Consider the following 11,224-nt stretch of genomic DNA (forward strand, 5'->3'; position numbering starts at 1 on the left):
TTTGTTGTTGTTAAGTGCCATCAAGTAGGTTCCAACTCACTGTGATCCTGAGTAGGGGTTCTGAGGAGCAGCTGCTGGGTATGAACCACCTCTGAATTTATACTGAGAACAATGGCATTTTAAAACCTGACTTCCAAAATAGGAGACTAAGATCCTAATGGCAAGTCTTCCACCTCCCCCCAAAAGTAATATCCACCAGTTTCACATTCAATAGTCACTCTGGAACTCCTCAGCACAAGTATTCTCTTCAAAAGAAATGTCACCAACGAAACTAAACATGTCCTGAAAGAAAGGGAGGCCTGGATGTAGGGCCATGGATACTACCCACAAAGCAAGGACTGAGGAGGATATGAGTTTGGGACCCAGGCTCTCAAAGGACTTACTCATCAGAAACCTCAATAGATGACTTTTTGTAGCCACATTTGTTTCTCTTCTTCAGCCCTGCAGACTTTCTCCCCATTCTCACCAGCAGTAGCACAACTACCACAGCTGAGGGAATGAAGACCAGGATGGAAAGCAGGGCCACTGAGGACAGCATGGTGCCAAAACCTAGAGAAGGGAAAACAGAGGGAAGTGGGAAAGTGCTTCCTGTGTCAAAGGACATAAGAGAGACTTTATTTTGGCTCTTGTACCCCTTCTGCTTAACAAAAGAAATAAACATACTGTTGAAAAGATTGAAAATATCCAAAAACACAAAGATTTAAAAATTACCCATAATTGTACCACTTGGGGACAGCACTTTGATGTCTGCTCTTTCAATCTTCTCTCAAGGAGTGTGGGGATGTGAGTGTGTATGTAGAGATGAGGTGTTTATCTTAGGAAGCATGGATCCTGCAGTGCATATTATTTTTAACCTGCTTTTTTTAGTTAATATATGATCAATATTTTCTATGTCACTCAAAATTTCTTCCTGATGTGACTTTTAATGATTCATAGTAGTCTACCATATTGGATCATTTATTTGAACAGTCCTCTAATACTAGCTATTTAAGTTACTTCCAGTAACTTGATCATTACGATCGTCCTTATACATAACTCCTTATTCTTATCTTTACTACCATAATGTATAATGCTTAAATGACATTACTAGCTCAAAGGGTGTGTGTTTTTCAGGCATCTGATTACTACTGCCAAACTTCCAGAGATGCTATCTCAGTTTCTACTTCCACCTGTAGTATATGAATGTGCTCAGCTCTTTGAAACCTATGAATTATTATCATCAAGGAAAAAAAGAGGGAGAGAGAGAAGGAAGAAAAAAGAGAAGGAAAAAGAAAGAAAAAAATCTGAGAAATGGTGAGGCATACAGTTAATATGAACCATTATGTAGTCCTATAGCTCTAAGTCTTTGTTCAAATCCAACTAAGAACTAGAATGACCAGTTAATAGTCAGCTGAGTATAATATAGGGGGAAAAAATCCTTAACTATCTCTTCCTGTTTCACACTAAAAGGAAATTGCAGGGCTTTTTTTTTTTTTTTTTAATAAGTTTTTATTGTGAATTGAGTAATAGTTTACATGGCAGAACATTGGTTTTACACTCATCTTTTCATTGCGATGATTACAATCTCCTCTGTGCATCATCATTCAACAGTATTTGTTTCTAATCCCTCTGTTGTTGTTGTTGTTGTTTAATTACAGCCCTTTTTTAGCATAAAAGAACTGTGCTGCCTCCCATCATTAGCGATGGCATCTTTTCAAGACACAGGCAAGAACACAGTCTCATAACTTAGGGGTATGAACATATTAGAGAATTTAGAATGACTTCGAATTTACACAGATAGCATTCCTCCATCTTATCAAGAGTTTGCCAGATATTCCACAAGACCTATTGCTACTCAAAGTGAAAACTAAAAAAGGGAAGTGGGGAAACATGACAACATTTGAAGAGAAACCTCAGTTTGTAAAATAAAGATTAAAAAATGCATACTAAAGTCACATAATGATGGTATGAAAAATTACTTAGACACAATGCTCCAGTGAATCAACAGGCTTCCACAGATAGTTTTGCTTATAACTTATAATGATCTCTCCATAGTAGTCACAGAACACAGCAGAAGAAAGCTTGCGGCAGTTAACTTACTCCTTTCTGTGACTGTTAGCTCTGTCGTGGGAATGTTATGATGTACATCTGGGGGATTCTTCACAGCACAGCTGAATGTCCCATTGTCCTTCATGGTAGGGTTGCTTATGCTAATTGATGCATCCCCTTTGTATACATCTCCAACCCAGGAAATTCGATCCCGAAATCTGCCTGATGTGGTTGGGTATGTAAAAGACTGGTAATGAAAAATCTAAGAAAACAACACAATGAGGAGAAAAAAATTAATTTAGAAAATTAATGAACATGTAAAGCCAACTAGATCCCAAATAAAATATAAAATACAATTCAGTGTTGGATAAATTTTTATCACTATAGTTAGTCTGCATGCTGACTGATGGATGCAAGTGAACATATTTCCTTGTTCTGTTCAAATGACTACCTCTTGTTCTATGTACAGGTTCTGCATGAGCACAGTTAGGTATTCTGGAATTCTCATTCTTCTCAATGTTATCCATAATTTGCTATGATCCACACAGTCAAATGCCTTTAAATAACCAAAACACAGGTAAATATCTTTCTGGTATTCTCTGCTTTCAGCCAAGTACCATTTGACATCAGCAATGATATTCCTCATGCCATAGCCTCTTCTGAATATGGCTTGATTTCTGGCAGTTTCTGATTAATGTACTGCTGCAACCACTTTTAAACGATCTTCAGTAAAATTTTATTCGTGTGTGCTATTAATGATGCTAATGATATCTACATTCGGTGTAAAAACAGTGGTTCTCAGCTGAGGGAAATTTTGCCCTGAGAAGACATTTGTCGATGTCTGAAAACATTTTTGATGATCACAACTGGAGGGAAAAAGGTTTGCTACTGGCATCTAGTAACACAAGGCCTGGGATAATGCCAAACTTCATACAACGCAAGAGAAAGCCCCCACTCCCACCCCAAACAAAGAATTCTCAGGTCCACAGTGTCAACAGTGCCAAAGTTTAAAACTCTATCCAAAAGTAACATTTAATACTTGTATAACGCTTTACAGTTTGCAAATGACTCCCACACACACCTATTTCTTTGAAATACATGGGGCAGGTATAATGATTCCAAACTTATGGAAAGGGAAAGAAGCGCTAGGAAAAACAAAACTAAACTTCGAGTTACTCAAAGACACATAGCTAATAAGCAACAACATGGAGACTTTCAATTATTTTCAAAATTACCAGAAGGGTATAATATAATCCAGCCTCTCTCAAGCTATCAGTGTTAGCAATTAATTTATTTTCAAAATCACCAGAAGGGTATAATATAATCCAATCGCTCTCAAGCTATTAGTGTTAGCAATTAATATAAACCACAAGTCAAATGCACGGTTAGCCAAAACAAACCCACTGCCCTCAAGTTGATTCTAACTCATAGAAAACCTGTAGGATAGAGTAAAACAACTCCTTTAGGTTTTTACAGACGATATATACATCTTTACAGGAGTCAACAACTTTATCTTTCTCCAACAGAGAAGCTGGTGGGTTTGAACTGTTGACCTTTCAGCTAGCAGCTCAATGCTTAACCCACTGTGCCACCAGGACCCTTAATGCATGTTGTTGTTGTTGAGTGCTGTCAAGTTGGTTCTGGCAATTAACAACCCTGTATAGGACTGGACTTTTTTAAAGTGTTGAAGAGCAAAGATGTCAGCTTGAGGACTAAGATGAGCCTGACCCAAGCCATGGTATTTTCAAGAACCTCATATGCATGTGAAAGCTGGACAGTGAATAAGGAAAACAATAGAAGAATTGATGCCTTTGAGTTATGATGATGGAGGAGAATATTGAAGTGCCATGGGCTGCCAAAAGAACAAACAGATCTGTGCTGGAGGAAGTTCAGCCAGAGTGTTCCTTGTAGGCCAGGATGGTCAAACTTCATCTCTCATACTTTGGACATATTGTCAGGAGGGACCATTTGCTGGAGAAGGATATTATGTTTGGTAAGGTGGAGGGTCAGAGAAAAAGAGGAAGACCCTCAGCGAGATGGATTGGACAAGTGGCAGCATCAATGGGCTTAAGCGTGGCAACAATTGTGAGGTTGGCCCAGGACAGGGTAATGTTTTTTTTGTTGTTGTGCATAGGGTCACTATGAGTCAGTACTGACTTGATGGCACCTAACAACAACAACGTAGGACTGGTGGGTTTAAATTGATGACCGTTGAGTTAGCAGTCCAATGCTTATCCTACAGCACCACACCAGGACTTCTATTAATGAATTTAAAAAAAAGCAAACACCGCCATTGAATCAATTCTGGCTCACAGGGACCCTAGGTGTGCTTTCCAAGGCTGTAAATCTTCACAGGAGCAGAAAGTCTTCTCTTTCCTCAGAGTGACTGGTGGAATCAAGCTGCTAAACTTGCAGTTAGTGCCCAGTGTGTAACCCACTACACCACAGCTCCTTTTAATGCACAAGTACTCAATAAATTCATATTGAATCCAAATGATCCTGCTTCAGAATTGGTGATCAGACACTTCACCGCCAAAATATCTAATTACATCTGGTGTTAGACTATACAGGTGGTAGTGGTGCTGGCTGTATGCTGTCAAGTCAGTTCCAACTTATAGTGGCCCTGTATAGGGTTTCTGAGACTGTAAATATATATGGGAGCAGAAAGCCTCACCTTTCTCCCACAGAATAACTGGTAGATTTGATGTTCTGACCTTGTGGTTAGCAGCCCAGCCTGTAATCCACTATGCTACCAGGACTCCTAGGTCATGTAGGTACTACTGACAAAGCATGACTTCTCTCTCTTATGCAAGATCAATGGCTTTCCTCTTTCTTTGTTTACTTAGCAACTTCCCACTTAGGAATTCAAGAGTTGACAGCAACAAAAATTGCCCAATTTTGAAAAGCAATTTTCTAGAGAAGTTGCTGAATCATTTCATTGATTTGTTTCTTCATACATTCATTCAACAAATATGTACTGCACACCCTTGTATATGGTAGGTACTGTGTTAAGAAAGGAGTCCCTGGGTGGTACAGTTAACATGTTTGACTGCTAACCAACAGATTGGAGGTTCATGGCCACCCAGAGGTGTCTTGGAAGAAAGATCTGGCAATCTATTTCTAAAAAATCATGTCACTGAAAACTCCATGGAGTACAGTTCTACTCTGACACCTGGGTTTGCCAGAAGTTGAAAGTGACTCATGAAATGGCAGCAACTAATGTTAAGGAGCTTGGTAGCGTAGAGGTTACAAATCGGGCTGCGAACCTTAAGGTCAGTGGTTCGAAACTACCAGCTGCTCCGCGGGAGAAAGATCAGGCTTTCTACTCTCGTAAAGATTTACAACCTCGGAAACCCTGTACAGGGTCGCTATGGGTCGGAACCGACTCGACGGCACTTAACAACAACAACAACAATGTTAAGTCCTGGTATGGCACTGCAGGCTAACTCACTGGGCCAGAAGGTGGATTTGAACTGAAAAGTCAGTGGTTTAAACCCACCAGCTGCTCCTAGACAGGGTCACTATGAGTCCGAACTGACTTGATGGCCCTTGACAACCACAACAGCAAATGTTAAGCAAAGGGATATAGTAGGAGCCAAACAGGCATGAAATTTACAGTCTACTGGGAAATACTAATATTAAGAAACACAACATGGGTTGCTCCATACAAAGAAGGAATACCCATACTGATTATCAACATCAATATAAAAGGATTTGAAACCTATTATAGACAAAACAAGCCTTGCTGTGTATCTTCAAGATTCCTCTAACTTGTAAGTTCCAAGTTTCATTACCGAGGTTCAAACCTTAGCGTACTGACATATCTGACAGAATCCTGAGTAGCCACATAGGACAGGGAAGATAAATTCATGCTAATATGGGTGAGGTTTCTCTATATACAGGGCCTTTCTAGCCCTAGGTGTATAGTTCTGCCAAGATGATTTGTTAGACCACAGTCTTGCAAAGGGATAAGACAGTTTACTATAAAATAAGATACATAAAACCCTTGTAGGAATCAGTCAATTATGCCAACTAGGGACTTGGCCTACTTAAGGTGTTGGTCTGTTTTGCCATCCTGCTAATCTTAGAAGAGCTAATCCTACAGAGGTTGAGGGGGACATCACTACCATCCTGAAGAAAAGCCTGGAGCAGAGCATGTCCATGGGGCACTACACTAAGAACATCCTAGACCCAAAAGACAAGAGAGCTTTAACACTGGAGATCAAGCAATACAGTGACAGATGCTGTGAAGTGGCATAGCAGTGGCCCAAATGGCAGTGGCATGGGACTATGGGAACCAGGAAACCAGCATGACACAGATGCAGAGGGCTCAGCAGTCCATGGAGTCAGAGCTGGGCACCTTCAGGCCGAAGGCATTTGGCAGATGTTGGTTGGGAAGCTGAAGTCTCTTGAGCAGGGATGAGGCCAGGTGGAGCAGGACCTGGTGGCAGAGACCAGAGCACAGCTTGCTGACTAGCATAGTCAAAAAGGAGTTGAGAGCTTTCTTGGTTGGAAGGTGTCCTGAGTGACTGTCTCTTGTTACCTAAGTTATTCTTGTTTCTTTCAAGTTGCTCCTGACCCCAAGTTGTAGTCTGTTGCTTCCTTAATAAACCACATAATCATGAGTGTAGTCTGTGAGTTCTCTGTCACAGAACCCAGCAAAAAAGTACACAGAGGGAACTGCTAATGTCAGAGATGGGGAGGGAGCTAGAGCATGTAAGTATGTTTGCTCGCAGCCTCATAGGAATCAACTTCGGGCTGTTTAATGCTGATCTTGATTCTCATCGCTTCCCCTGAAGTTAGGTGAGTACAATGATTTTTAGGCCAACCTCACATTGAAGGACATTGTAAGAGAACTGTTGTTTGCATTTAAGGCTTCTGAAGCAAGAGCTCCCCCACTGCTTGCTCTGTCCTACTTTTGATCAAGGAGGCAGAGCCAAATAAGGTCAGTCACAGTTTCCTGACCACTCAAAATAAAGAAAACTTCAGTGAACTACTTAAATTTGAAAGAAAAAGGGATCAGAATATAATCTGTCTTCCTTCACTGGAGCCACCTACCTAATTCCAGAGCAACGTGGCATTCAAACAATGACTCCTAAAACAAAATTCAAACCTTGTACATTAAAAGCAAAGAGAAAGCTTTTCCCAGTGAAGATAACAGGATAGATTCAGGATACCTTCAAACCATGGACACACAGCTATGACAGTCACATTCTTGATAGCATCTATCCTGAGCTGATACTGCTGAAAGCACAAGGAGAAAGGCTATTTTTATAGTATTGCAACCTTCAATTAGATCGTCCACAATGGAATTTCAACCATCGGTATGTTTTTATGTATGATTAAAGTGCTTTGTGCTTCTAACAGAACAAGACCATCTGTCACCAACAGTTGTACAAAAGGTGCCACCATTTCCTTCAAAGGGAACACTATAAATCAATGCAGATGTTTATATTCTGAGAGAAGGAGCCAAGATAAATCTACAGAATAGATATTACAAACAGATACACCCACATAAATATCTACACACGGCAGGAAGAGAGCAGCTATAAGAGAAAAGATGTCTGTGACTGGGACATTCAGAATTTTCTCTATAAAAATTCTGCATATTGGTACATTGAATCTGAAAATGAAGCTATGAAACCATACAAAAAGAAACAACAAAGGGGAAACTAAGCTAAACCACATTTCCTCTGAGTTTCTGACAGTTTGTGTGTGTTGTTGTTGTTTTTTTGGTTTATTTTTTGCTTTCCTTCCTGTAACTTTTTGTCAGATTCTAACATGGAAGAATAAAAAGCCCTATATGGCTAAATAAGGAGCTCTGGTAGCGTAGTGGTTATGAATTGGGCTGCAAGCTGCAAGGTCAGCAGTTCAAAACTACCAGCTGTTCCGCGGGAGAAAGATGAGGCTTTCTGCTCCTGTAAAGATTTACAGCCTCAGAAACCCTGTACAGGGTCGCTATGGGTCGGAACCGACTCCACGGCACATAACAACAACAAGAACAACATATGGCTAAATAAATGTCATGTAGGGTCTAAGTTCATCTCCTTTCATTTCAATAGAAGTTCATCTTATATTCATTCTAGAATGAAAAGGTTTAAGGGGTATCTGTGACTTGGAATAAGAGGATTCCAAAGTTGCTGACCACAGAAGACTGAAAGAAACTGTCTTAAAAGTATACACTTACTGATTCCATGCGACTGCTGCTGGTAGACCGGTATGTCCAGTCTATGGTGAGTTTGTCAGTGACATCTGAAGTCGATGTGAAGATGCATTTCAGCTTGATCTTTTCTCCCACATAACCCCGGACATGGGCATCTGTTTTAATCTCCAAGGAAAGCACTATGTAAACACCTAATCAAAGCAAGCCCAAACATTTAGAATGTATTCATTTGGGTAGAATACACAGATGTGAGTGAACAACATATAAGCACTATTTTCATTTTTTAAGGATCTCATCAAATGCCATAGCCACAAATATCTTCTCAGGCAAGCCTACAAGGGACAGGGAGCAGGTATCGATACTAATTAAGAACAGCATTTTTTATTACTTTGCAATCTTTAAAATCATACAATAACTATTTGAGTAATATCCTGGCCACACTAACATTTTTCCAAATACAAGCTTGTGATTAAATTAAGAACAAAAAAGTCTTTCTGCTTTCATTAGGCTAAAATACACCTCCGCCCCTTCCCCATGCTCCCACCCCGTAATTCCGGGAATATAGCTGCTTTTATGGTCTAAAGGCCTTACCCCAAGAATAGTACAAGTGATACCTAAAGCTGCCATGATTCTTCTTGTAGGCCAAAAACCAACAAAGCACAATTTTAGAAGAGAGCAACCCCACACAAAGTCCTGAAATTCAGCAGTCCTGTTGGTACAGACAGTACGGTGTAGTGATTGAGAGTCCAGAATCATAACTGAGAGTGGTCTAGGTTCATATCCCAGCCCTACCACTAACTGGTTCTATGGCCTTAGAAGTTGCTTTATTTCTGTATGCTTCGGTTTTCTCACTTTCAAGGGGACAATAATAATAGTACTGACCTCCAAAGGTTACTGTGAGGATTAAACAGTTAAAACATGTATGACACTGAAATACCTCCCTGTTGTTGTTGTTATGTGCCGTGGAGTTGGTTCCGACTCATAGCGACCCTGTACAGGGTTTCCGAGGCTGTAAATCTTTACGGGAGCAGAAAGCCTCATCTTTCTCCTGCGGAACAGCTGGTAGTTTCGAACTGCTGACCCTGAGGTTAACAGCCGGATTCGTAACCACTACATTTCCAGAGCTCCTGAGACACCTTCCTAGCCTAGTATAAATGCTCAATGAGTGTTAGTTTCATCATCATTATTGTCACCTTTTCAGTCCTGCCCACACTCTCTCAATCTTTCCTACTGGAGACACAGTTATGAGTCATCAGTTCCACTGCCTACTTTGAATCATCTTTCTCTCTAGACAATCTAGACTGTTCACATTCCTCTTAAAAGGCGGAGACCCAAGGCTGTGCTCACAACTCCAAAAGCATCTGACCTATCCCAATGATGAGGATTATTTCTGTTTCTTCCATAGTATTTATCCTCTCTGATGTTGTCATTTCATGTTTCTATGCCTTTACAGGAGTCCTGGTGTGGCGCTGTCGGGCAAGCACTGGACTGTTAACCACATGGTGGGCGGTTCAAACCCACCAGCCGCCCCTCAGTACAGAGTCGATATGCATTGGAACCAACTCGATGGCACTTAACAACAATATGCTTTTGCAAATGCTAGTCCTTTGTCTCGTAGCCCCTACTCTCTCCTAAACCCTGACTCCTGTCCGACCAACCTGAAGCACTCTTTACTCATCACTCAAGATACAGACTAAAAAAATTGGAAGGTGAAATTGACTGAGTAATGTGCACTCTCCCACTATCTCATTCCTTTACCCTAAAACATTAGTCTGTTATTGTTAGTTGCTGCCGTGCCGGTTCGAGTCCACTGGTTCAGTCACTATGTCAATCTATCTCACTGAGCGTCTTGCTCACCTTTGCCGACCTTCCATTTTATCAACTGTGATGTTCTTTTCTAGCAATTGGCCTTTACTGATGATGTGTCTGATGTGAGCTAAAGTGTCTCACTAGCCTCAAAAACAATAATAATTTTTCTTTGACTTTATAGCTGTATTCCAGTCACCACCTTTCTTTCCAAACCAAGCTTTTGTGAAAGAACAGTGTATAATTGAAGTCTCCACTTCCTCCCTTCATTTCTAAATCCACTATAATCTTGACCTCACCACTCCTGCTTAAGGACATCATATGTCTTAAAACTGCAGAATCCAATGACTAAAAACTCAGACACTTTTCTACCCTTGTCTTATTGGACCTCTATGTAGTGTGACTACTCACTTGCCCCATGAACCTCTCTATCCAAGGGCTCTCATAGCATACTCTCGTTCATTCACTCATTCTTCAAACACATATTTTTTAAGTATCTGCTTTGTGCCAGCCTCTAAATTTTGGATTAAATACAAAAAAAAAAAATACAACCTCTGTTTGGAGCTTAGACTTCAGTAGAAACTGAAGATATTAATTAAATAATCACTAAGATAAATGCAAACTTGCAAACTATGGTAAGTGCTACAAAGGAAAGACAGTGTAGCTATAAGAATTCACCTGTTATGGTGAAGGAGTAGGGAGTGAACGCTTTCCTGAAAAAGTTAACTTTGAATTGTGATCTGAGGGTGAAAAGATGAGAAGAGGGAACACATTCCAAGGCAGAGGACAGAGCATATGCAAAGATCCTGTGCCAGGGGGGAACAGTCAGTCAAGAAACTGGTAGGAAGACAGTATGACTGTAACACAGAACATGAGAGAGTAGATAAGATGTAGTGGCTAGGAGGTAAACAGAAGCCAGACTATGCAGGACCTTAGAGATTTGGGTCCTTGTCCCTAGAGGAATGGGAAGCCATGGAAAATACGTAAATGTGTGACTGAGTAAGAAGAGATATGATGAAATTTGCATTTTAAAAAGACCACTCTAGCAAAGACACTTAAGGGTAGTCAAAAGTGAATATGAGAATTTTACCTTTAAAAGCTACTACAACGATAATCAGGAAAAACCCCAAACAAAAATGGCAGTCTGATTGGCTACTACAAGAATAAGCAAGGTGTTCGCCAGGAAGCCATCAAGACAAGCAATCAAGTCCCTTCAGGACAAACCCC

At 40.5% G+C, this 11,224-nt stretch overlaps 1 protein-coding gene across 1 annotated transcript in view; it reads right to left on the reverse strand.

The window, feature by feature from the left end:
- Positions 1 to 11,224, reverse strand: part of MPZL3 (myelin protein zero-like 3) — a 23,996-nt gene that overhangs the window by 5,179 nt on the left and 7,593 nt on the right. Inside the window, exons 2-4 of the mRNA XM_006833870.1 lie at positions 8,216 to 8,382; positions 2,080 to 2,290; positions 384 to 549 (exon numbers count right to left, since the gene is read on the reverse strand). Coding sequence (XP_006833933.1) covers positions 384 to 549; positions 2,080 to 2,290; positions 8,216 to 8,382 — 544 coding nt within the window. The remainder of the gene's footprint in view (positions 1 to 383; positions 550 to 2,079; positions 2,291 to 8,215; positions 8,383 to 11,224) is intronic.

Source organism: Chrysochloris asiatica, unplaced genomic scaffold, assembly GCF_000296735.1.
Source record: "Chrysochloris asiatica unplaced genomic scaffold, ChrAsi1.0 scaffold00008, whole genome shotgun sequence".
NCBI lineage: Eukaryota > Metazoa > Chordata > Mammalia > Afrosoricida > Chrysochloridae > Chrysochloris > Chrysochloris asiatica.